Raw genomic sequence first — 27,833 nt, 5'->3', positions numbered from 1 at the left:
CTCCTTCCTCATCATTTGCAGGATAGCTACCAATGCCAATTTCTGAGCCTCTGTGGCACTCAGCCCACAGGCATGGTTATATCTCAGCTTCCCTCAGAATTAATTTAGGCTTAAACACTTCCAAATTATTTAACCAGTTACCAATTAACCACCATTTTTCAGTGACATTTATAGTGTCATTTCCTCTTCCAAGCTTCTCTTGAGAATAGTTCTTCATCTCTATACTGTCCTATCTGGCCTGACATTCACTAAGGATCTACGAATTGCCTTGAACTTTTGATCTCACTGCCTCTACCTTCCAAACAGTAGGATTACAGACATATACCACTATATCCATATATGCAATGCTGGGAATGGAACCCTGGCCCTTGTGTATGCCAGGCAAGTACTCTCTCAACCGAGCTATAGCCTCAGTGCCTCGTAACTGTGGTTAAGAAGCTATCATGAGGGATGGAATGGGAGTATGTTCTCTACTCTCTTAAATCGAGCCTGAAGACAGTTCTAGGCATTTTAGGAAGTCACCCTTGACAGCATCTGACTTGCTTTTTAGATGGTTCTTAACAATAGGTCTGTGGGGTCAAACTTTTCCTCAACACCAATTTCAAGTGATGGAAGCTCATCTAGATGACTACTGTTGTTGTTGTTATTTCTTTCTTTTAGAAAAAAAAAAAAGAAGAAGCTGGTTACAGCGGTACCTTACTACAAGTACTTAGGAAGCAAGGTGATCAAGAGTTCTAGTTTCTGGAAATGACTCAGGGGTTAAAATACATACAGCACATGTGTGAACATTGGAGATCAGATCCCCAGAACCCATGTAAAATGGGTGGGCGTAATGGGACCCCATAGCAAGTATAGCGATATTGGAGAGCTTTGGACTTGATTTAAAGACCCTGCCTCAAGGAATGAGGTGGAAGAACCATCAGGGATGACCTTGACTGATTTTGGCCCCAGGCTTCCACAAACATGTCCGCTCCTACAGGTTTTTCTACACACATGCAAACAAAACATGACCCCAGCTGCCTCAGGAATCTCTGACTCCTTCCATGTTAGTCAGACATCCAAACATCCAGTCTGCCCCTCTCCACTTCCCAGGCCCCTCACCTCAGAGACCAGGGCTTCCATTTCTTATGACCTTTTAATGTTTTCCAATACACACTTTCAACTGGGTATTACACAGACCATGCTTTCCTCATTATTTAGGTCAATCAATAAATATACAAAAACCAGAGAAGGGGGGGTGGTCTCTGAAAAACTCAAAGGAACAATAGCAAAAGTCATTGTACAAACATTACAATTGGCTACATTTGAAATGTCAACCCAGAAGATTTACTCAAAGAAATGGGATGTAAGAGTGGACAATTCCTGTTCTTCTAAACATTTTACTTTTCCAGAGAAGGTGGCTCTTTCTTCCACCTCATTGCAAAAGTCTTAAATGGATGTTGGCTATAAAGCCAACTCTTGGTACTAAGGATGTCAATGTAAAACTTTTTTAAAGGTTCTGGAAACATCCATTTTATCTAGCTAGAACCTACAAAACACAGATGTGAAGATATCTTTTGCCTCTTGATTTTTTTTTACCGAAGACTACCTGAAAGAAATCCTTCAGGATACAGATTTACAATTGCCAGTGAAAATGACATCTGAAGTGCCCATGTTACTTTACACAAATCACTAAATGCCTGCCCCTTATTTCTATTAACAAGCTCCTAGTTCAATGACTTAGTCTGTATCACCTAGCAAGTGATTGATAGGAGTAACACAAGTCGGGCTATGCTACGGGAACCATAACAATCACAGTAAACAATATCCAACCCAACTCACTGGTGGGCATGTCTAGGCTGGGGAGAGAATTCTCTCTAGCCCTGAGACTTCCATGGCTCCCCTTGTGCCTCCAAAGGGTGTTTAGGGATCAAGGAGAGCTTGGCAGAGCCCTTTCATACCAATGGCAGAGTGACTCGTTGCATACAGTGAGCTCATTGTGGGTTGGTTATCGAGGACAGCTCTAAGGACATGGGGCATCCTAACACCATGGAGAACAACAAAGAATAACCTTGTGTCTATTTCAACTGGAAAAGACGAAGAAAACTAGGTGTCTAAATATGAAACTAACTAGTAGCATTCACAGAGGAAGGAAAAAGGAAGTTTGTGGAAGCCATGGCATTGGGAAGAGGTAAGCAGGGACAGAAGGGGGCAGGAAGGGGGATTGGAAGAGCTGAGGCTGGGAATGAGTGGTGGAAAGTCTGTGTATGGCCTTTAAATAAAGCCTGAGTCCACTCTTGACATAAACTCAAATCAGATTTAGATGGGAAATTTTTCTCTTGTTTTGTTTTTATTTGACAAAAATATTAAACATATAAACTTAGTCAACAGTAACATCATGGGAGCCTTAGAAAAGAAGTATTACTTTATAGGAAACCTTACCTTACAGATTTAATTTCTTCTACAAATAACCTGGGAAGATCCAGGAGCAATGGGACATTCTGGTAGATGAATAAATGCCACCAAACACTTACCCAGTATGTAAAAAGAATATGAGGTTAGAGGGTAATACCATTCTTTCATGGCTAAACCATAAACCTGCTTGTCTGGTAGTAAGATTTCAGTAGTGGGCAGCCCTGTGGCTTTTGGGGGGATTCCCAGGCAACTCATTCTGAGTACCAACTGTTTGTGAAAATGTCAACAAACATATCCATGGAAATAGTGGGATGGGTTGTACACCACACTCTCGTGATGCCAACTACGGCTCGCTGTCTACACTTTAATTTTGGTTGGCTTCTCCTTTTATTATAAGGCATCACAAGCCTCCACCATACTGTTTGGTGAAATCACTACTAGAACTGGCTTCTATGAAATAGGACCCTAAAAACTGTAGGACATAGAAACTTAATGTGCCCTTTAAGAAAGAGAAAAGGGTGGCCACCAAAGCACAAAGTGACCAAAACTTGCCTACCGACAATTCAGATTCCAGAATAGGAAAGAAACCCTTTTGATACCCTAGATACAAAACAATGTTTCCTTCCTTGATCTTCTATGAGATTCAGCTGGATGAACCCGAGTTGGGCACAGGTGCCCTAACATGGGTTTAGGAGGACCATTCTAAAGTCATCCTGATACGCTATGAAGACTCAGACCTTGCAGATTAGAAACTGAAGCACAAGGTCAAGCTAGAAGATGGATAGGTGTTTATTATGAATCAATCAACTTATACCCTGTTATGCTTCTGACAAAGTAACCTAAAAAAAAAGTCATATTCAACAAAGGACCTCCAGGGTTTGATATTTCAAAAACAAAGATAAATAGCTTACTATAGATAAATAGCATCACCCTTTGGGGATCTCTCAGAAGCATCTGAACTTTTTCCAGCAGAGAGGGGAGTCTATAAAAAGGGTATGTAACCAGTACACCTGATCTCCTACCCCACTGGAAAGCAATGCCCAAGGACTGGACTGCTGGAGAGGCAATATGGACCCATTCAAATTTCCTCCCAGAGACCAATTCCTCTAAGCCCTGGGGAAAGTCCCTAGCTGGTCACTATTACCTGGAACTTAGGGTAGGGAAAAGGTTCAATAGGGACCAAGAATATGAATTTGATAGAAGCCATCCGTAGCATACCCTGGGAATGCAAGGCCTCTTGGGAGGAACTGGAAGAGTCAAATTCTTAATGGAATATTCTTTGGGCCCTTGTTTCAGAAAGCAATGCTGTTTTCATAAATTGGAACGGACTTTTTTAAAAATGTAAAAGGAATAGAAATTTTTATGCTGAAACTATCCCCAATGAAAGTAATCAGTAGCACACTGCATCTGTGTAGGGTCCCAGCTCCCAGTATTGACATGTCAGCAATTTGGTGTCTTTCCAAGCTACTGGGGTAGTCACTACACCCCAATCTTCATGTCCACATTCTGCAGATTCCGGGTCTCGTCGGCAGTCATAAACTGGTCTGGAGTCTCTGACGGTTCCTTGTTCACCAAATGCACCATTTCCTGAGACTTGCTGGCCTCTCCATTGAGCTCACTCGGCTTCCTGTCCTCCACCTTCCCATTGCCACTGTTGATCACCAGCTTTTTCTTCTGCCCACACCTGATGAGTTTGTAAAACATCATATGAGAAAAGGTGCACAATCAACCAACCATCATCATCATGACTGGCATCACTGCGGACATCACCATGATCGTCAGTACAATTTAGCATGGTCTTCCTCTGTGCTAAGCACTGGGCATGGTACCTTTTCTACTTGGACTTCCTAACATCTAACACCAGCATTTGCTTGTTTGGAGACAGGGTTTCTCAGTGTTTACCTGTCTGTCCTGGAACTCACACTGTTGACCAGGCTGATGGTGAACTCACAGAAATCTGCCTGCTTCTACCTCCCAAGTGCTGGAATTAAAGGTGTGTGCCAACACTGCCCAGTTGACGCCAGCACTTCTTAAAGCACCCGGGGCCTTCTCAGACATGGAAAGTATCCTCTATACTGCTTCCTAAAGCAGAAATCAGAAAGCGGTGGGCCCAGGATCTAAGGTTAATAGACTATCGTTGCAGTTACTCTGGAGGCTGAAACAGGAAGATCACAAGTTCAAGGCCTTCCTGGACTACAAAATGAGTTCAAGACCAACCTGGATAACTCATTGAAATCCAGTCTTAAAATAAGAAGGCAAAAGGGGTCTGAGGATAGAAAGATCAGTGGTAGACTACTCGCCTAGCATGCATAATGCTTTAGGTTCAGTCCATAGTATTTGGAAAAACAAAGCAAACAATAAACCAGCACACTGTGGAGGCTTCTGCTGCAGTCAATGTTGAGAATCAGGACTCCAGAAACCCAAAGTTATTGTTGCAGCCCATCCCCTTTTTAGCTGAAGAAACTCTTGGGGGTCTGAAAATCCAATAGTCTCTCTCAGCTAGTCAATAATGTAAGGATCTGGATCCTGATCCGTCTGACTCTGGAGTCCTGATTCTCCTCCCCCACCAAACCGTGCAAAGCAGATGTTTGCCTTTGAAGCGCCGAAGTTCCTCAGCCTCAGATAAACCATGACGACTGCGATCATAAATCATTTCGATCTGTGTATTCAAGAAAGTTCCACTACTTCCTCTATCAGCCAACACCTCGCTGCCACGTCCGGAGAATAAGAAAGCAGCACTGTTCCAGAAGGACAAGGCCGTATTGATTTGTTTCCTCTAAGATCGGTTGACCTTTACATAGTCCTGCTACAGGACTTTGGTACCAACGGAAGAAAAGCCATGATTGCCACTTTAAGGTTCCTTAGCAATGCTACTCAAGATTCTCAGGCAGGAAGCGGGCTTCTACAGGAAAGCATGACTCTGACCTTGGCCTTGTGATTCTGATAGCACTGCCTGGCCCCATGCAGCCAGATTCAAAGTTTCCCCTTTGCTGTAACCTGCCCATTGGTGTGCATATAGCAGTTAGATTAGGCTAATGAAAGCCAAGTTTTATAGCTTCATAACTATGATGAGAGAAAATAAATGAGCACTTATTAAATGCCCGGTTGATTCCAGGCAAAGTACAAGTCATTTGCTATAACCCTATTAAATCGGTTATCGCTCCCACTTTGCAGCAGTGGGAACTGATGACCAGCACTTCGAGGGCCCTCTTGAGACCACAGAAGTCAGAGTGAAAGAGTCCATATTCAGATTCTGAGCTTCTGAAAAGGCTGGGCTCTGCCTGGCCCTGTCAGGGTGAAGATTTGGAAACAGAATGAAGTTGGCATGGTTCTCCTTGCTGCTGGATATTTCAAGGTGTAGAGTCAAAACGTCTATTATATGTGATCGTGGCTCTTCCCTGTAAGACTGCCAAGGCCACAAACTTTAATCTCCTGTTTGGGAAAGTCAAAATATACTGCCTCAACGGGGAGTAGATCCAGCACAGGTGTGGGGAACCGTGGGAGGAAAGATGTTCCAGTTGTGAAAGAAACAGAGGAGGGCTGGGAGCAGAGGTGCGGTCCATGGACACAGCAGGGGGGCATGTGAAGGAGAAGGCTTAGTGCTGAGATCTTATAGCTGTGTGACCTGAAGTAGCTCCCTGACTTCTCTGAGCCTCAGGCTGTTTGACTATCAGCCTCAGAGGATGGGGGCAAGCACTTCAAACAGCGGAAATTCAAAAGTCAGTCAGTCTACTCTTGCTATTTACTGAACAACGAGAGTTGAACGAAATAAGACCTGGGGTAATCAGGAGAGAACCTGGAGTGTAGGAAGCATTCAGGAAGTGCTGGCTGCAGTTGTTAGTAGGACGAAAGCCACGCAATGTGAACCCTAGTGGCTGCTTCTGCTGTAACCACCCTGATGGGGATGACAACATCCTATAGAGACCTTGGCGCCCCTCCTCTGGGCTATCAAATTGTTGAAAAAAGGATCCTCTAGAATTTCATACCTGCAGGGAGAAAAAGGCTGAATTCTGGGGCAGGCCAGAGAGAAACTTGTCTTTGGGATAGAAATTTCACTTAGTTCTCATACCTTGTAACAACTGCGGTGCAGGACAACCTGGAGTCCAGACAATGCTGGGTCAAGGATGGGTCGGATCATGCCTTCACCAGAATTGCTTAGCTGTCCATACCTCTTGCCCTCTATTTAAACCTTAACCTCATGTCTGGACTCTGAAGACCGACTTGGGGGAGGGTCGTCATGGGATAGCTTTATTTGTTCCTCTTCTCAGTGTGACCATGCTGACTATCTCTTGGTTCTCTGATTTTCATGGTGACTGGTGGCTTGCCTGTTTGGCTGGTCTATTGGGAATGGGTGGGTAAGTCAGCTGCTAGAGCTGCCAGGGATCGGGCTCTGACCCCCAACGTACCACCTGCCTTCCTCTATGTGCTGGTAAGATAACTCAAAGGCTGGAGAACACTGCTGTATTATTCGGAACTCTCAGGCGGCATAGCCTGTGTTCTTAGAGGACAATTGCCCAGATTGACTAAGTCTCATTTGCTCATCAACTGGAGAGCTGTGAGGTAGAATAAAAATCAAAGGAAAGAGTTCTGGCTGTATGTATAAAAATATGCCTGAGCGTGCAGGCAGGACCAGACTGTTACTCTAAACCAGCGGTTCTCAGCTTTCCTAATGCGGTGACCCTTTAAAACAGTCCCTTGTGCTGTGGTGACCCCCAGCCATAAAATTATTTCCTTGCAGCTTCATAACTGTAATTCTGCTACTGTCATGAATCTGGATGTAAATATATGATATGCAGATGGTTTTAGGTGAACCCCCAAGAAAGGGTTGCTTAGCTCCCAAAGGGGTCATAGCCCACAGGTTGAGAACCACTGCTCTAAAGGAAGAAACCGGTTTGAAAGCAAGTAACAAAAGATATGTAGACAAGCCCACTGTTTGGATCTACTGCCCACTAGATTTCTGTTTCTGCTATCTGTTTAAGTTTTTTCAGGAAGGTTACTTGGGCTTATCCTAAGAAACAGTGCAGTACAGAGGGCTCTGGGCTAAATGCTAAACACTTCTTTGTTTTTTGAGGCAGGGTCTCTCTGTAGCTTTGGAGCCTGTCCTGGAACTCTCTCTTGTACACCAGATTAATGAGTTCTGATTTTTTTCCCATTTTTCTTAGTTACAGGGCTCTGCGAAGAAGGCTGCTGAAGAGTGTCTGTGAGCCTTAGGCTGAATCCAAGAGTGGGGTCCGGTGCCCTCTTGAGCTGGTATCATCACAGTCATGGCTTAGAAACCAGAGGTCCTCACACAGCCTCATCCCATCCCTGACTCTTGTTCCCTTGACTTGCAAGCACTTAGAGAGCACACAGAGAAAGCAGGACAGGGAGCAAGCCAGCCCTGGGCATTGCCTGGAAACGGTGGGCAGCGCGGTGGGCACTGAATTCAGATAGCATCTTTTAGAGCATCCTGACATGTATCTCAGCTTACACAAATACCAAGTTGGTAATGGATTTTATGACTTTCCTTTCCGAAAACCCATTCAGATGTGCCTGCATTCTCTTTGCAGTGTTAGAGATGTGCCATTAATAAAGCACCCATGGGTCACTTGTGTCCATTTGTTCATTTTATCTGTCTGTTTTGAGAGGGGGTCTTGCTATTTAGCTGGGCTGGCTTCAGACTCACAGTCCTCCAGCTTCAGTTTGCTAGGATTTCCAGTGAGTGCCACCAGGCCCAGTCCTACATGCAGTTAAATTTTTAAAAAGCGTAACCTAAAATTCACTTCTTCAGATTGGCTTTAACAAAAGTCATCCTTATGGGTAATAGTCTCGCTACCTCGAAGCACCCAGCTGAGCACTTTGCCTTCTGCTCCTTTCTCTCCTGACGGCAGCCCGAGTGTCTCGAAACCTGTGGTACTCTACGCCCTTCCTTCCTAAATAGAATTTCTGTCTGAAGGGGAAACGTCTCACTTCTACGGTGGAATGAGTCAAAAGTGGCTCTCGTTGTGGATCAGACGGCAGGCCTGGAGGTGGCCATCCCTGGAGGAAGTCTTGTGGGTGGCTCTAGAATGCAGAACCAGTTCACGTGAGCAAAGAGCACATGGAGCCTGAACACGGTGTCACAGAAGGAAACGCCTGCCAAATCATGGAGACTTATTCCTAAGGAGGGGTTCCCTAAGAATACCATTATCCCCATGAAGAGATGGCCTGTTCTGCACAGCCAGGGCAGAATCTCTGGAGACCAGTCTGAGTTCTGAGGCCTTCTTTGGCGAGGCCCTGTGGTTTTTCTCCTCTCTAGACACTTTAGATAAATTCTTCAAGGGGAAGGCACCTAAAGGTGCTGTCGATGGGCCTCATCCAATATCTACCTACCCAACAGGCTCCTGATGCAGCTTGCTCTTACAGGGAGCAGAGAAAGCGCAGAAAGCCGTAACTCAAGGAACTTGGCTTTGTGCAGGCATCAGGGAAAGCTGGTGTGGACCATGTTAAGGGTGGGAAAGGTTAAGGAAATCACTCCCCGCCATCAGTATCTTTCCTAAAATTATAGCTTTGTTTGTTATTTTATGTGCATAAGTGCTTTGTCTACATGTATGTGTGTACCACATGTGTGCCTGGTGCCTGCAGGGTCCAGATGTCCTGAGCCACCTCTTGGATCCCCTCCCTATCAGCACCTTCAAGACGCCATGGCTCTCGGAGAACTTTGCCAAGGACCCTGGATGTCAATATCTGTGACTGATGCATTGAGCACCAAGGGTCTCTTCATTAATAGTCTTGAGGCTTAAATGTCCCAGGGCCTCAAGACTTTTAATGAAGAGACATTGTCTTCCTTTTCTCTCATTCCTCATCAGGGCTAACAGCCACAAAAGCCTGCAAAGGATGTTGTTAAATAAATGAATTCCCTCTGGAGGCCTTGTTTTCCACCAAACTTTCAATGATGAAAATAGAGTTCCCTATCTCTCTTAAATGCAGTGCTCCAAGCAGAAAGGCCCCTGTCTCCTAACAGGATTAGAGATGGGCTATTAGCTTTAGGAAGACAACACACATGAAGGGGCCTGTGTGGCCGTTAACCACCCTTCAGCAGCGTGGCAAATCTGTTTTCAATTATCAAATCAGGACACAGTAATTTATGGCGCCCATGAAGCTGCTTTCCCGGTGAGAGGCTGGTTCAGCCAGCTTCAGCCTGTCCCTGTTTGCCTGTTGCTAGGGTGATGGCTGGCCTGGAGACAAGAGGAGGAGAGGCCATGAGGTCCTTTCTCTGCTGCTGAGGAAACAAAGAACCACGTGGGATAAGATGCCACAATGTTCAGACTCCAACTGCTCTCAGCGACAGCTGAGATGTTAGGGAGGGCCCCCCACATCAACAGCATCAGCAACATCACCAAGGTGACATCTGCAAAGCTTATGGACTGTGTATGTGATACATCAAAGACTGATCCCAAACAAAAGGAAATTCATATTTAATTGAGCAAAAATAATCCAAGGGAAAACAAGGAAGCCAAGAAGAAGAATAAAAACTCTTTGAAAGGCTTCCCCAACTTACGTATTTAAATGGACCAGAAAATTAACCTATTTCTATCTAGTCATAGGAGCCCAGAGGAGAGCTCTTTAATGTCCCCCCAGTTTTGGTTCCGTATGTGGTCAGTGCTCATGACTAATATTTTCATTATACTCTCAAAGTATAGGTAGCAACACCGTGACTTGAGTGAGTACTTTCATTAACTCCAAACACCGATAAAACAACATTATTCGTTTTCTGCAGATGATTAGAAAGCCTACAAAGACTATGCTGGGCACTGAAAATAGTTGCTTATTGTTTCTGAACAACAACAACAACAATAATGCAGTGTATAATTCTTTCCAGCGGGCTCATAATCTGAGCATTTGGGGGGCTGTAAGGTGACTTAGAGACATGGCAAAGGCCACTCAGTTTAGCAAGAAGACTCTAACCTTTCATGAGACAATCACAAAGGATATTTACAAAAAGCTTAGTGTCTATGGCAGACACTTTGGAAAAAAAACAAAGAATCTTTAAAGTGTCTGGGCAGGAATGTAGTCTTAGATATTTTTGGGGGGTTCCTGGATTAAAGTTCACTTCTCCTGTTGCTAGAGTTACTATGGTCCTGCATTTCGCCTTGGGTAGTATTCTAATTGGAGGTTGGTTATAAATTACATAAATTCAAGAAGTCATTGTTTTTTACTGCTGAGTAGTACTCTAATATGTATATATTCCGTACTTTCTTCATCCATTCTTCCATTGAAGGACATCTAGGTTGTTTCCAGGTTCTGGCAATTACAAACAATGCTGCTATGAACATAGTTGAGCATATACTTTTGTTGTATGTTTGGGCATCTCTTGGGTATATTCCCAATAGTGGTATTGCTGGGTCAAGAGGTAGGTTGAACCCGACTTTCCTGAGAAACCGCCACACTGCTTTCCAAAGTGGTTGCACAAGTTTGCATTCCCACCAGCAATGGATGAGAGTGCCCCTTTCTCCACAACCTCGGACTTCTTGAATTTTGCATACAAATGGACGGAAATTGAAAACACTATCCTGAGTGAGGTAAGCCAGACCCAAAAAGAGGAACATGGGATGTACTCACTCATATTTGGTTTCTAGCCATAAATAAAGGACATTGAGACTATAATTCGTGACTCTAGAGAAGCTAAATAAGAAGGTGAACCCAAAGAAAAACATATAAGCATCCCCCTGAATATTAACCTTCATCAGGCGATGAAAGAAGACAGAGACAGAGACCAACATTGGAGCACTGGACTGAAGTCTCACGATCCAAAGGAGGAGCAGAAGGAGAGTGAGCACGAGCAAGGAACTCAGGACGGCGAGGGGTGCACCCACACACTGAGGCAATGGGGATGATCTATCGGGAACTCACCAAGGCCAGCTGGCCGGGGACTGAAAAAGCATGGGACAAAACCGGTCTCACTGAACATAATGGACAATGAGGACTACTGAGAACTGAAGAACAATGGCAATGGGTTCTTGATCCTATTGCATGTAATGGCTTTGTGGGAGCCCAGGTAGTTTGGATGCTCACCTTAATAGACCTGGATGGAAGTGGGTGGTCCTTGGACCTCCCACAGGGCAGAGAAACCTGCTTGCTCTTTGGGCTGAGGAGGAAGGAAGACTTGATTGGGGGAGGGGGAGGGAATGGGAGGTGGTGGCGGGGAAGAGGCAGAAATCTTTAATAATTAAATTAATTAATTAATAAAAAAATCAGCAAGAAAAAAAAATAAATTACATAAATAACTTTAAAAGTACTAAGCCTTTGTTAAGGTGGAGGAGAGAGGCTTCAAGGATGAGAGGAGCCCATTTGCCTGTTTTGTGGTACTGAACATACGAATGCTCATCTTTGTTTCAGAGACCTCACTGTGGAACTGTGGAAGAGATTTTCTTTTTTTTTTTTTTTGTTTTTTTTTTTTGTTTTGTTTTTCGAGACAGGGTTTCTCTGTAGCTTTGGTGCCCGTCCTGGAACTAGCTCTTGTAGACCAGGCTGGCCTCGAACTCCCAGAGATCCACCTGCTCTGCCTCCCGAGTGCTGGGATTAAAGGCGTGCGCCACCACCGCCCTGCTGGAAGAGATGCCTAAGGACATCTTAGGCAATGTACTGAATCCCTTTAACTGAAACTTCCAGGAAAAACAAAATAACATCGTTGCAGAGAAACAAACAACAAAATAAACAGGACCTAAACCAACTTTGTGTAAAGATTCTAGAAGATGCCTAGGTTTCAAGTGGTCAAGGGAAGAAAACCAATTCTTAATTTGTTATACAACATTTTGTGAATCATGAACAAACCTAGCAAATGCTTGTTTAATGAGCCAATCACTGAATATACCTTTATATGATGTCCCAGTGATGTATTTCATAACTTTTATCAGATAGTCACCATAGGATTTAATTACGGAAAATTTAAGAACAGTAAGATTCAACCACTGTTTAAAAGGAGGGGTGCTGGTATTTTGTTTCTCTGAATCATGGGACAGAGAAAGGCTTCTTAAGGGATGACATGTAAAGGACTCCCTGGGATCTTGTTGAATTACAAACTCTGATGCAGGAACTCCGGTGTCAGGCTGGAAACCAGGCATGTCTAACAAGTCCCAGGGTACCAAGGCTGCCAAGGCTACAGTCAGAGCCCAAATCCCACAATACCCCTCAAAGTGGAAAGCCAAAAGGGCTCTCTCTTACCTGCGCCTACTGTTGACAGCAATGCAAACAGCCAGAATCAGAGCCAGTGCCAGGAGAGATGCCAGGATGATGAGCCATTCTGGAAAGAGTGAACCAAGGACATACATGAGCAACACAAATATACTGGATGGAATAGAAAATACTGTTTAAAAATCGATCTGCTCCAAATAAAAACCCCAGCCAACTCTGCAGAGAGGGCTGACCAACAGGTACAGCTAGAATATTCTAAGACAATCTTGACTGTAGATGTTCCATCCAACAGGCAACTTGTATTAATCTCTTATCAACAGTTAGTCAAATCCTGCTGGAAGAAAAATCTATCCAAAACCATCTCAAACAACCTGTTGAAGCCTGTACATGTCTTTTGGTGAAATGTTAAATAGATCAAAGGACATTTATATTTCTCGTTACAGAAACATTCCATGCCGATGTAAGAGCACCTGCCTTGTGCTTCAAAACAAAGATGGAGTTCATAATCGGTGGGCCAAGGACGTTCTCGTGGTTTGGTAAAGGTAGATTTCTATGGCTCATTTCAGTTGTTCAGCTCCACTTGTTAACAGATCCCCAAATACTCAGACTTTCTGATTTAGAAGTTGCATGTTCAGAAAGTTATAGGATCTCAAAGTCGGCTGCAAAGATGTCCATCATTATGCTGTTTATAATTATGAAAGTTGAAACTGACTCAACGTCCAATGGTGAGGGATTAAATGAATAAATTAAGATACATCCATTTTGTTATGTGTTATAATTTAAAGGAACGATATTTAATGACACGGAGAGTGGAACTGACCAACAGAGAATGATAACTAAACAGCACATACAGCAGTTTTGAAATCAATTACTCTGAAAAAAATACTAAGAAGAACATCTGTTAAGACCGCAGCTCAAATACTTCTGGGTCATGAGGAAGACAGTAAGGGATTTGCATTTCCACCCATTTGCTAAGTTGCATTTTCTAAAGTTTATTTGATAATTATGTACCGCTTGTGGATTAATGAAATACTGTCCACATGTTTTAAACTTGGGCTTCCGTAAGACTGACAAGCTGATCCTATTCCATTGCAGGTGTGTGCAGTAAACGAAGGCTTGACAAAAAAGAAAGAGAAGCTTGTCAATCGTGCCCGCTTCTCCTTGGAAATCCCACTTTCCTCCTATGTTAGACTGTGCGTCCTCTTTGGCTCACCTCAAGAGGGCAGGGACACTGTAGGAACGAAACCATTTCTGTTCTTCTTCCCCCAACCTGCCTGACCTTCAGCCCTGAGTGTTCCACACTCCTCCTCACTACAGTGGGATGAATCCCTGCTTGAATTCAGCCTGCCCATTCCCTGCCTGCTGCTCCTCAGGTGGTCAGCAAACTGAGACAAAGGAAGAAGGCCACAGGGAAGCCACTTTGGAGCTCCCTGGAGGAAGAGTTGAAAGGGTAATTTACCACAGTAAGAGAAACTTCCTGTGTGGAAACCCCCTTTGCATATGCTGTTTCAACCCAATGCTAAAAGAAGAAATTGCCTCAAAGGCTAAATCTGGTAGCATGGGACAGTCAGATGTCACAGCTCCCTCCCTGTACAAGTTGTACTTTCTAAAAAGTTCCTTCCGGCTGAATTAACAGGCTGTTCCTCAAGGAAAAGTAGGTTGGGGAGCAGAAGAGTGCTTTTACTCAACCTAACACGGATGGTCCTGTGTCTCCTCCCCACCCACCAATGCAAAGAGAATTACATGTTTCATCTCTAGTCCTAGAAATATGGGGGAAGATGGGTTGAGATAGGAAGGACCTGGGTTTGCCCAGGGGTCTTCTTGCTGATTACTCAATATGGGAAGGAGGCTTCAGGACATACCAGTTCTTTGTGGCAGACCTCCATGTAAGCTCATCCAGGAAAGGAGGGACCTAGAGGGGGAAAGAGAGGGCTCCCTCCTGTCCCACAAGGGACTATCATATTTTTGTTTATCCTTAAACTTGCAGAGAGGTGCCAGATGTGCATTTGATGAGGTCTTTCCTAGGACTTTGTGAGAACCTTGCTCTAATTATCTTACTTTTGCTTCACGGTGTGCAACTCACCTGGAATCTGAGGTCTCCTCCCAGGAAGAGGGGTCGTGTTTGCACCACCGTCTTGACTCCCACTTGAGTGTCCTAAGGGGGAAAACAACGAGGTTTTTCAGCCTCAGTTTGGAATGTATAGCCAGAAATTTCTTCCAGAGCATTGTCCTGGGCTACCCTCCAACCACTGCCTCACTAGACTCTAGAAATAGATTCAAGATGCAGACGTTTACCAAGTGTTAGGCGAAGGTACTATCTCACTCTCCGCCTCCCAAGAAAGTTCGGTGTGACCAAGCTAAGGCTTACAAATGGGATTTTTGTTGCAGGGAACAGTGACGGACAGTGTTTGAACTTGAGCTCCAGTTCTGGTCCATCCTGGGTTTAGGACCTAACTTATTAGCAATGTGGACCAGGACAAATTATCACCTCGGAGCCTCTGTTTTCTGGCTTATAAAATGAGCGTCACAGCAGGAACACCTTCACTGTTGTCTTACAGAGGCTTAAAGAAGTAGATGGTAGTAGCAGCTGTGTGCAGTTACAACATTCTCTGTCTAAGACCTTGCCTGTGGACCCGTAGACCAGCAGGATCCCATCACTAGGAAGCAGGCTACCAATATGAAATCTCAAGCTTAACTCCAAACCTTCAGAAACAACGTCTTTATTTAAATAATATCCCTAATGTATTCATCTACTTCTGAAAGTCCAAAGTGAATCTAAAAATCACATGCATTATGCTGTTTAGTTTTTTGTCAACTTGATACAAGCAAGCCAGGGTCACCTGTGATGAAGAAACTTTGAGAAGATGTCTCCATCACATTAGCTTGTAGCAAGTCTATGGGGGGAGTTTTCTTGATTAACGATTGTTATGGGAGGGACCAGCCCAGCAGGGGGGGGTCTTGATTAATGATTGTTATGGGAGGGACCAGCCCACCAGGCAGAGCCACTCAGGGCCAGATGGTCCTGGGTGGTATGAGGATTCAGGTTGAACAATCCATAGAGAGCAAGCTTACAAACAGCATTCCGCCATGGCCTCTGCTTCAGTCTCTGCCTCCTGGTTCCTACCCTGAGTTTCTTCAGTAGACCATGACTCAGGACATGAAAGCCAAGTAACCCTTCCTCCCCAAGGAAAGGTTTTGTTGTGGTCTTTATCCCAGCAATAGAAAACAAACTGGGACTCATATTATAGGCACTAATATGAACACTTTTTCTTTTGGCAGGAGAAGTGAGCACTGGCTTTTTCTGTCTATCAATGAACGGCTAATAGAGTCTATGCTAAAACAGTAAAACATAATAGAAAAAAAATGCTTTCTACCACTAAAAGACAAAGGGAATGAACAGAAAACCCGGCTTGGAAGGAAGCACGGTGAGACAGACAGCCTATGAGTCAGAATCCAGATGCCTTTTCAAAACGAGAAAGACAACACATTTCAAAAGAAACTTCTTGGCGTTCCGTCTTCTTTCTTCCTTTACTCTTTGCCACTAAACAGCAACCTGTTCTGGGATCTTGAAGGCCACCAAAGGGAACAAAACCTAGGCAAGACATTGTTGGCTAGCTCATGATCTACGAAGATGGGGCTCAAAAGAAAATATTTTCTGAGAGAGCCAAACTTTAGGCTCTGCAGAGTGAGCGCTGGCGTCTAACCACCTAGGGCGGCTTCAGTGTGGACAGTCCGGTGCTTTGCTAAGGCTCCCACAAAACGGAGCAAGGCAACTTCTGTGCTGTTTTCACAGCGGACGCACTGTTTTGAGAGTGGCCTCGGCTTCTCAGATCTCAAAGGAGTCCGTGGTAGGTTTTCTATCGGCAGGTTTGTGCGTGCACATGGCATGTGCACACACATGTGCTGCACAGCAGCCACCCAAGCCGGAGCGCTGTGGCCTTGGAAACCTCTGTGAAGGGGTAGCCACTCCCACTGGTCTCCTTTGTCTGACTCATGGCAGCCTTTGATATTTGAAAGGGAGGCCATTAATAGATCATAATCTATTTTCCTTTTCCAAAGAAGTGCTCCCAGCAAGGAAAGATCTAGGTGTGTGCATAAGATGAAACCTCCCGTTTGAACAATAGACACCTGAATAGGAGCCAAAGGAAAAAGACCAGTTCCCACCCACCTGATTCTCACTTCAAGCAAAAGAGCCCGAGAGGATGGGCCAGAGACAGCAGGCTTCCCTTGTGCCCAAGAGCTCCATAAATCCAGGTGGAATAGGCCTGGAGAATGAGTTCTGCAAAGCAGGACACTGGGCACACCAGGTTGGAGATGGTACCCAGCCACAGAAATGGGCACAGAGATCATTCTGTTGGCCTTAATGGCTGCGAGAAAGGCAGTGGAGAGTAAAGCACACAAACCAGCTGAAGGGGAGGGGCTTAAATAAACTCAGACCCCGATCTGGCAAGATTAGGCCCTTTCCACAAGCTTCTGTGCACAATCTCTGTGGCTGGTCCACAGACTACACTCACAGAAGTAGGGGTCTCTTGGTTGGGGAGCCACACCTTCAAATAATAACCTCTTATGTTCTCAGTACCTCGTGTTGCACACGAAGCCTAGATCGCTGAGGTAGGTGACATGATCTCTCTTTCTACCGACAAGGAAACAGAAGCTGGGGATGACCAAGTATGCTAAGCACTCCAGTGAGCTCGACACATCTGTCTTTACTTCAGGGTGATTATTAATGAGCCCTAAATGCCAGAGCTCCCACATTTAAGGGCTGTTATCAAAGTCATCCTGTAAATATCCATCCTCAGATCTGCTTGAACCCCAGAGGCAGCGCTTGTCCCCAACTCAAGCCCACGGCAGAGGATGCTAATTTATGTGGATTTCCTGGTTCCTGTGGACCACGTAGATTCATGATGATCAGGAACTCATGGTAGGAAGTGCTGAGAGAACCTCTCTGTAACCCCAGCATTAGGGATTAGAAGTAAGCTTGCCTCGTGTCAGATTTTGCCGCCTGGAGTAATGATTTCAGGGGTTGATCTGAGTCACGGCCAGCAGCAATCTATTTAATAATGCATGTCTGGCAGTAATTATGGTCATTATGGAATTTTCTTCCAGACCAGACTTAGGAGAGGCAATACGAGACCCCAGGCCTCTGGTCATATCAACTTGGCAAGCTGCTTGCCTTCCCTTACCTTTCCTTCTCCTCATCTGTAACAAGGAGATGATAATGGTGTTTTCACGTATTATAGTAGGGTTTGCAGGATAATTAGATGAGTTAATAGAAAGTGAACTCTAAACTCCCTGGCACTGGGCATGCGCACCCTACTGAAATATCAGTTTCATGTAGTTCAATGTACAAATGAGATGTTTTGGTTAGTCTTTCTGGCACACAGCAACTCCCCAAACGCTGGCTTCTTTACCAGTTGCCAGGAATATGCTAAACACTTTCCAGGTATTCATTCTGCCATGTGGTCTTTAAAGGGTACCCCGTGACAATATCTCAAGATTTTCAGCTAAGACATTGGCTCTCAGACCCTGTGAACATCCTGCTCAATTTCTAGGTAGAGGAATGAGAATCAAACACGAGCTCTTTTATGCTGAAAGAGTTCTCCTAGGGGTGCTTGAATGGGGGCAATGTTAGACGGGGGTTGCCCTAGTTAGGGTTACTATTTCTGTGATGAAATACCATAACCCAAACCAAGTTGGGGATGAAAGGGTTTATTCGGCTTACATATCACAGCCCATCGAGGGAAGCCAAGGCTAGAACTCCAACCTGGGTGGAGGCAGGAGCTAATGCAGAGGCCGTGGAGGAAAGTGCTGCTTACTGGCTTGCTCTCTGAGGCTGGCTCAGTATGCTTTCCTATAGAACCCAGGACCACCAGCCCAGCAGTAGCTCCAGCCCCAGCGTGGGGGCCCCTCCCACATCAATCACTGAGAAAATGGTCCTCAGGCTTGCCTGCAGCCAGATCTCACTGAGGCATCTTCTCAGTCGAGGCTCCCTCCTCTCCGACGGCTCTAGCTTATGGCAAGTTGACACAACACTAGACAGCACAGAAGAACTGCATGAAGTCTTCCAGACTTTTTCAGATGGAAGCTCCTTTTCTAGAGTGCTGGTTCTCACAGTGTGGTACCCATCCCAGCAGTCTTGGGGTGACTGGGAATTTACTAAGCATACAAATGCTTGGTCCTCACCCCAAACTACTGAATCAGAAACTTCAGGGTGGGGTCCACCAGAGTGACTTAATAAAGCCCTCCCTGTGGCTGAAAATACATGTTTTCTTTTTTTAAGTGTGAGACAGTTCTCTAGAGACACTGACTCACGCTTCATTAGCAATCATCAGGTTGGGAGATTATAATAGCAAGTGACTAAACATTTCAAACTCACCAGCTGATCCGGATCCATATGTCACAGTGTCGGAACCATGCCTGGGGTCCATGGATGTGTCTCGGCCTTCTAGAATAATAGACAGAAAAAAAAAAGTCAGCACTGTGTGTCCACACACACTGTGATCTTCACTTCCATAGGGTGTGTCTTCAGGAAGCCAGCATCTGCTAACAACCAAGAAGTCACCGCTCATCTTTAAGATGCTGAGGAGTGGGCTAGAGTCTTAATCAAAATGAAAAAAACTGAGACAACACAGGCCGTTTTGGATGACCCCTAAAATAATGGTGCGGGTAGAAATCCAATAGCAGAGCTAAAGAATATTCTAGGAAAATACTATGATGCTTTCGTGGGGCTGGGATTTGAGCGGGACACTTCTTAGCTTGGAGAAGAGTTTCGATACTGAAATATGATCACGTAAATGGGTGTACTCGGGCTCAGCAAATATAGCATGAAAGAGGTGTCTCTGAGTCTGAGGCAAATGAATCTTAGGCATGAATGTGGGAAAAATAAACTATCCAGAGAGGGTAAAGGCCAGACTTTTTTTTAAGAGAAAAAAAGAAGCAGTGAAATAACGCGAATGACATAGCAGTGGGGATCAGAATCAATACCCGTTGATAGTTTTTTCAAAAGTTACACCTGCATTTTCAACAATCCTTGGCAAGATCCCATCTTCTCAAATATCCATCACCAGAAAACTTTCGGTTGAGACAAACTCAGAGGGGGTAAATTTAAATCCAAAGATCAAATCTTAGGTTCCGTATATGAGAAACATACACAGAGAACAAGGGCTCCTCATGTTGGTATACATCATTAGAAAAGCGCCTAGGGAGAGAATACAGTGAGCTGCTCACCACCATTCCCCGGTAGGAGAGGGTTGCTGGGAACTGCTCCTGTTATGATAACAGACAACAGCACTTGCCGAAGCACCACACTGAGAGTCCCACCACCAAAATCACCATTCCCAAGCCATCACCATCAGCAGGCCCATCAGCACCACCGCCATCGCATAGGTCAGTGCTATAGGCGCGTAGATTGAGAAACATGTATAGACAGAAATACACTTTGTGAATCCTCTAGAAGAAAATGGGGAGTGAGGATTAGGCTGTTTACGAATCAAATCGCTGGATTCACAGAGAACGGAAGGAAATACAGACACCACCACCTTTCTTATGTTGATCAGATGGGATCAGCAAGCGTGCGTAGTACTTCTGTAGAAGGTATTTTATTTGCTGGCAATTAGACTCTGCAAACGACCTAAGGAACTATAACTAAGATTGCCATTTCAAATTTAAATCCTTTAAGTTGCTCGATGGATGGGACCCTTTTAGCATGAGAACAGGGTGGCCTTCCTAAATTTGATTCATTCTCCAGGAATCTAACAATAGCACTTGGAGGTTTTAATGAAGAAAAGAAGGTTACTAATAAGGACACTAAGCCAAAGCCTTCAGAGTGGAAGGGGGCTTGGGTTTGCCAACTGCTGAGGTTGATATTTTTAAAGCTCTTTTTCTTGAAGCCCTGGAGAAGGAAGCCAAAGGAAATATGCCACACATATGCCATCCCGTTTTTTTTTTTTCCCTTCTGTCAATCAGAACCTCACCACTACCATCTGTTTTGCATATGCGATTCTTCTGAGATCAGTTTCTTGTCTTTTGGGAGAGTGAAGAAGGTAGGGGCTTTGTACAAACTGTGTATGTATTTAAGGTTATTAATCTTTAATGTGTTAGCGATTGAGTGGTAAGAGGTACCTGGACTATAGGCACTAATAGAATTGGGATTCTAGTTTCTTAGCCACAGAAAGCACTTCCCCTTTGTACACCATTAGTTTATTAATACAAACAAAGAAATAAAGAAGAGAAGAAGAGAGTATTGCTTATTTGAGAGAAAAGTCTCATTCTGGGTCCATGTCAGACTTAGTTGAGTAAGTCATATGTTTACAATTACAAAAAAAAAAAAAAAAGTGAGGATCCCAGTTTATTAACTGTGAATCACAAACTTTGAAGCACACCATAAGTAGAAAAGACTTACATACCAACCCATCACCAAAAAAATGAAGTGAAATGAATCAGTCCACCACCTTAAAGATAATGTCAGAGGAAAGATACCAGTATATGAAAATCATTTGAATGTTTGGTATAGCTTTGCTAAATAGGCAAAATATATTAGCTGAATCATATGAAATTGCTAATAGTCAACTATTTCAATCAGCGAAGATATCACTTTCACATGACCCAAGTTAATATATCACAGACAAAGCGAGAAAAACCTACCACGAGAACCAAGTCACAAAAACTAAATGGAGATTACACCAGGAAACGGGAGCCTTGCTTTATCTCAAATAAACCCAAGTTTGCTGGCACTAAAATTGATGGCCAATGATGAAAACCATTCCCACGGCACAGAGTAATCTAATCGCAGCCTGCACAGAAAATATCCCCGATAATAGAAAAAGATATGTTGCTTCTCCAGACAACCAAACCGGACGAAAAATGGCCAAATTACCTGGTAAGGAGCCATCAACATTAAAGTCGAAGTCTGCAGCAACAGTCACTTCGGTTTCTTCAAAGACCCCAGTCTTAGCAGGGGCCACTGGGGTGAGAGTCCCATTTTCCATTGTGTCTGGATAATGAGGGGTGTAGCCTTCCAGAGAAGTAGTTGTGTCTTTGGGAAGGCTTGGACCTCTTCTTCCGTCTTTACCACCACTCCTAGCTGCGTAGTGGAGGTGGAGTGAATGACAAGCCCACACCTGAATGGCCACCACCCACCATGCGCTTGTCTTCCGAAGGGAAAGTTGCTGACACATCTTTCTACTTGTCCTCCAAGACCAAAAGCAAATGGTACTGAACACAACCAATATTTAACAAAAGACAGCAGCAGGGTAGCACACAACAGAAGAGGTTTTGGTGACTACTACTCAGAAGACACAGTTGTTATGAGATTTGTCTGAGTCATCAAAGGGAGGTTAATCCCACTGTGACCTTGAACTCAACTCAGGTACTACAGGATTTTGAGCTTTTTTTCTCAATTTGATCCACCTCTGAGGATGAAGAGGAAACAAACTATTGGAGGGAAAGATGAAACCATTCTGTCTGCAACTGGAATAACAAGCTCAAGATCCCCAAGACCTGAGGCTACTGATGTGATTTCTTTTCTGTGCCAGAAGGGCATTGCTTTTGAGTCACCAATATCGTGCATTGTGGTCCAGAAGACAAAATGGAGATAGTATTAATATAATGGGTTTCAGGAAATCTTATAGAAATAATCATCACTTTTTTAAACCAATTCAGCAGAAAAGTTTATACCTAATGTACAATGGCTTCTAAAAGGTCTACAAGCAGAAGAATCAGAGACCACCACCAGACACACCTTAATTAAAATTAAAATGTAAAAATGAGCAATGGATGCACCACCACCGAAGATACCACGAAGTACCCATAGCTTATTCATTTCTGCTAAACAGCCAAACCCAGCTGGGGTTTATGATCCTTACTGCTGGATGGCAGAACAGAAGTTGCTGGGTGGTCTTGGTCTTCTTCCAGTTCTTTATGTGATGTAGAGACTTTCTGAGAATGACTCTGCGCTGTTTCAATGAGGGATGGAGCTAGTGTTAATTAGGAACCATACTGCAAGGATGTTACCCACCAACAAGGATGATCTAGCTATAGGATATTAGATGGACAGACACAATGAGAAAATTACATTTGTGCCCTTCATCATCTGCTGATTGATAAAAACAAACAGAAAAATCATACTTTGTCCCTAGTTAGCTTCTTTGTCTCTCAGTGAAGTTCCAGAGTGAAGCCCAAGCCAAAACTTTGCCCTCCCTGGACCACCTTGCCCCAACTGCAACAAAGACCCCAGGGAAATAAAAATCATAGAGACACAGAAAGGGGAGTGGTAATTTCAGTTTTCCCTCCATCACCAAGATTGGCAAGTTGCTAACAAAGAAGTTATAAAGAAAACAGCGCTGTGCAGTGTGTCTGTGAACACAAAAGAAGAAGCTCGTCTCCATCATTTAACTCAGAGCAACTTTACAGGAAAATACATGACTCCCTTGTAGAGAGCCTTGCATTTTAGTGACTACTTTATTAGCAGGGCTGTGATCTTGCCTGTAACAGGGTTTCTCTTCACTGCACCAAAGAGATGCTTGCTTGGGCAAACACAGGGTCCTCAGTGACACGTATCAATTTGAGACTGAATCATGGCCCATATCTGAAATCACTTTGACAATTTTGAGTTCTTTTCTTTTATATTCTTTCAAGAAAGGCACTGACTGACCTCTGAGGTGCAGGTGCAAAGGCTCCATAAAACACACCCATCAGCCATGTCCACCACCAAAGAAATATAACCAGGAGAGAGACATTCAAAATCCCAAACCCAATACAAGAACAAAAGCCAACAGTGACACAAATGGAAATACAAGTCCAGCTTTGGCAAGGGCCGTTGATAGGCTTGTTTATGTCTCCTTTGATGTCTAATGTTGCTGTTTACATTGGTGGCAGTCAATACAGGCCTGCTGCCTTTTTTTCCCTATGCCTAAAGGGTTCCTATCAAGGATTCTGCCCATGATGTGTAGCGAGCAGTGAAACGAGGCCATCTTAGTTTGGGGAGTTCTTTGATAATCTGCCAAGAATTCATGAATGACTTTGGGTTGATCCTTGGTCTATCCTTATACACATGGTGAAAATTAAGAGTACCAAAAATTTCGTATTTCTTCCTGGCAGATATTTAATGATAGAAAATATGTTGACAAATGGTTCTTTTCCATTCCTGGGCTCCACCACCTTGGTCAATTATTAACAACATTCCTTGCTCCTCCTCTCAAAGCTAAATGAGATTTCTCTAGTCACTGTGATGATCTGGTCCTCATATTACACACTCATGGAAGCAATCTTTCTCCTTCCTTGACTGGGTATAGAGTGAAATTCAAAAAGTCTATTAAAACATAGATAAACCACCCTACTAGTGATGGTGTCATTCATATGGAGGGTTAGAGAAGAAAAAAATGGAGATGAATTAAACCTCCATATCCTTTCATTAATAAAAAGTCATTGACTCAGGAGGGGACCGTGAATGAAGATAAAGTCAGATTTAAAGAACCCTCGCAAGAAAGACAGGCAATGAAAACAGATTCACCCCCTGGTTGAGCTGAACCACCTAGCAAAGACTGGAGGGTTCCACCACCAAATGTGACATCTTGACCAATGTCAGCAGATGTAAAGTGGGAAGACAGACCAACAAAGGGGCCGAGTGCCATTATCCTTACGAGTAGTCACTGAAAGTGGTCCTGTCCTGTTCAAGTCTTCCACCACATGGGTATTTGGAGTTTCAGCCGGCTGAGGGGTTGTACTATGGCTGGAGTCTGTATCTGAAGGAATTAAACGAGTGTTATTGCCTTATTCCCTATGCCATTGCCTGAGGGCCCTTTGTCTTAGAGCTAAGTAATTATTATATTCAGCTTAGTAAGAGGAAAGAAACGAGTTTCCGTGTCCAGAACTGTGAAAAATGAATGTTTCTTCAAGAATATCACAGGCTATAAGTGGTTTTCATTGCAGGGCAGAGCTAGACAAAAACTATCACATATATGTTTGCTTGTTTTGCTCAGTCTGGAAGGAAGTTACATGAGCTCACAATGAGGCTCACAGTCTTTGCAAAGGAACAGAATTGTAACCTGTGTATGAATTGCTCAATTCCAAGGCTGACAGGTACAGTTAGACACATGGAGCCAAAACGCACAGACAAGCATCACTTTGACACCTCTGGCTGTCACCAGGCCAAACAAAACAAAACAACACCTACAAAAAGCTTGTAAACAGCCATTGAATTCCCTTATTTGGTTATTTTTGTTCTTTTGTTTTTGCTTCAGAAAGTAAACACAGGAAAAAACAAGACCATATACACATTACTGCTCCATCTCACTTTTCTTTTCTGTCTAGCCAAGTCTTTGCATTTTTATTTTGGAAAATTGCTTTTGGTTCTTTGTTCTTCAATGGTCTGTGGGAGGTGTGGGGACCTCTGGATTTCTTTAGTGTTCAATATTGAAAATATGAGTTTTCGTGTTGTCAGATTTATTGTGCTCTTAAGTATTTTCTTTTGTCTGCTGACTTTGAAATTTATTTCAATCATGAATATGAATAATGCATCCTTCTGTGTCCAGGATGTTTTACATGTCTAGTGCATACCATATACGTGGCTGTTTATTGGGTATCTATTCACTAATATTAAAATAAGATGGAATTTCTTTAAAAATGGCAACTATAGAAGTTTTTGGACTTACTTTGGAGATAATTTTGTAGTTATTCAATATGGAGATATATTCACAGTGCTATTAGAATGTATTTCAGTCAGATATGTGTGGAGCCTATGGCTGACAATTTATATTCAGAAAATACATATAAATGAAACTTCTCTGGAAAAATTTACAAAACCCTGTACTTGGTTATTTTTGGATGTTACACTCTTTTGTGGTAAGAATATTTTGTTTTTTCTTTAAATAATTCTACTCATGAGTGTAGTGGAAATAAAGTCTTTTACTTGTTAAATCTTAAGAGGACAGAAGCTACTAATTCTTGGTGCTTCTGTCAAGCAGGTTGCTGCTGTCACAATAAAGGAAAATTGCTTTTAAATATAAAAATTAGTCAAATAATTTACTGCCTTCCTTTCTTGCAAAACTACAACTAATGTCTTTGCTTTCTCTTTTCAGACGACTTGCATGCAAATAAGAATGAAAGGCATTAGGAAAACAGGAGTTTTGTCTCATGTACAAACTGTCTATTCGTTAAGTTCATAGCCATTCAAGGAGGGCCAAGAATGATCTAAATCCTAAATCCTTCAAAACCACATTATCTCTGAACGAGGCAATAATAAATAACTTTGAAGTTTTCTGAGTCATTACACTGTTTATTTACTTTAACTACTCACCAATCTTTTTCACCACTTAGACTTGTCTACCAAATCCCAAATTTATCTTTGAATCTATCATGGACATAGTCATTGCATCTATTATTTATTGTTTCTTTTGAAATCTCTGTACATAAAAAGGAAAGGAATTTTAAGAATATCCCTTCTTTATCTGGGCATGATAGTACATTCAATCCCAGCACTCAGAAGACTGAGGCAGGAGGATCATCAAAAATTGATGACCAGCTTGGGTCATGTAGTAAAACTATCTTAAAGTAAGAAACAACCTACCTCTCCCAATCTAATCAGTTTAAGACTGACTTATTTAATCTTCCTGCCAGATTCTTCACTCTCTGATAGAACTTTATATGTAAATGAATGTCATGCCCACTCCTTACCAACTCATATCAGCAAACTCATTTTTGAAGGCACACGAGGATGCTTAAGAAAGCAGACTACACTAAAACCAATGCTACATTTCCAAGAGAAAAGAGACTTAGTTGATTCTAAGAAATATAATATATTAAAATGTCTCAGATGCTGTTTACCCTTCCTTTCTGTTTGACGATCTTGTCCCATTGGATGTGAGATTGGGTCCAAGAACTCAGTCCAGGAGACATCCTCTTGACTCTGTGTCGTCATTCTTTGACTTGGATGGTTGTTGTCGTCTGAGGCTGTTGTGATCACGCAGTTCAAACAATTGTCAAAATGTTACCGACATTTGGGCAGGGATGTATAGACTTTATTCTCTAAAGAATATAGTGAAAATAACTTTCTAGTACTGAGCACAAAGGGATGCATCCATTTAGAATGTTTCCCCAGGCTTTGGTTCATTGGTGCTCGTTTTCTTGGTCACCAGCACAGAAGTTGGAGGAAGCGTAGCATTAGCAAGTGTTGCAATGGATAGAGGATGAGTTATAGGCATCGAGGGAAGATGAAGTAACGCTCGGCACATGCTGCCACAGTCCCTACAGAGAGAGGCAGAAGAGCTCAAGTGCATGACGTCACTCCGAGATAAGCACATCCCGGAGTGAAATGCATAATGAGCTGGTGGTGATATACAGATGATATCGGGTAAAGGCTTCCCAAGTGAAGAGCAAGAAAGAGCTACTTATCACAAAAGCACAGATGGAGTCCAGCAGAAGCATTACTTTCGCACAATGAGAAATAGCATGTGGGCATGTGGTTTATGCCTTTGTCTCATTCTGTGCCCTTGGAGAAGTACCGGAAGAGAGATTGCAATAGCATCCTAGAAACAAGCATACCAAGGAGCTAGTCACCAAACCCGCTGCTCCACTAGTGATTCATTTCCAAGTCGCCATGCACTGCAAAGAGGGTATGGATCAGGTTCTATATTGCAGATGGAAACACAGAGATATTTCCCACTGATACCAAATGATAATGTGGAACTCACACCCTTGGCAGAGCAGGGTGAATCACAATGCCTAATCACTCAGACAAAGGAGTCAAGCACAGGATCTTGCAGAGACACGTTATCATCTGGCATCCTTCGGAGATGATAAGGTTTAATTCTAATTCCCACAACCCCACATTTGCAGAATGGAGAAGATGACTTATTTGTGAATACAATTAAACAGTTGTACATTCAGGGAGATAGTCAAAAGAGGTAAGAACAAAAGGTCAGACGACATCACTCAGGTATCTTTTCTTTTCTTGTAATGAGAGGATTTACCCCAAAACTAGATTTCTAATAAAATTCTTTCTTGTAAGCCTAGTGTTTCACATAAATATAAGGAAAAATTCAGACTCATATTATACAGTAAATGATTTTTAGAAAGCAGAGGGGGGCTTTCATTTGATAAGGCCTCTGTCATTGTCTCATGAGGTGCTGCCTCTAACTAGATATGAACATCACAAACTTATAGGCTAACTCTATTTCTTTTATGTGCTTCTACCTATGCCTGGCCAGGTAGCTTGCTTGGAGCATTTACAATCTGGACCTACGTTTACTTCAATATGATGTATTAGGAAACTGAACCTCAGGGTCTTTTTT

General features: G+C 43.3%; 1 protein-coding gene across 5 annotated transcripts in view; it reads right to left on the bottom strand.

Moving 5' to 3' along the window:
* Window positions 1-1,100: 1,100 nt before the first annotated feature.
* Window positions 1,101-27,833, bottom strand: part of Cd44 (CD44 molecule (Indian blood group)) — an 85,813-nt gene continuing 59,080 nt past the window's right edge. For 4 of the 5 annotated variants that reach the window (XM_057781277.1, XM_057781273.1, XM_057781275.1 and 1 more), the window contains 8 exons: window positions 26,368-26,493; window positions 24,186-24,287; window positions 22,410-22,499; window positions 21,422-21,628; window positions 18,923-18,991; window positions 14,630-14,701; window positions 12,577-12,655; window positions 1,101-4,078 (listed from right to left, as the gene is read on the bottom strand). In XM_057781277.1, coding sequence (XP_057637260.1) covers window positions 3,874-4,078; window positions 12,577-12,655; window positions 14,630-14,701; window positions 18,923-18,991; window positions 21,422-21,628; window positions 22,410-22,499; window positions 24,186-24,287; window positions 26,368-26,493 — 950 coding nt within the window. In that variant the 3' untranslated portion in view covers window positions 1,101-3,873. The remainder of the gene's footprint in view (window positions 4,079-12,576; window positions 12,656-14,629; window positions 14,702-18,922; window positions 18,992-21,421; window positions 21,629-22,409; window positions 22,500-24,185; window positions 24,288-26,367; window positions 26,494-27,833) is intronic. The other variant, XM_057781276.1, reaches the window with a different exon arrangement.

This window comes from Chionomys nivalis, chromosome 9 (genome assembly GCF_950005125.1).
Source record: "Chionomys nivalis chromosome 9, mChiNiv1.1, whole genome shotgun sequence".
Classification (NCBI taxonomy): domain Eukaryota; kingdom Metazoa; phylum Chordata; class Mammalia; order Rodentia; family Cricetidae; genus Chionomys; species Chionomys nivalis.
The sequence above is the reverse complement of the archived record's forward strand: the minus strand, read 5'-3'. Positions and strand labels throughout refer to the sequence as shown.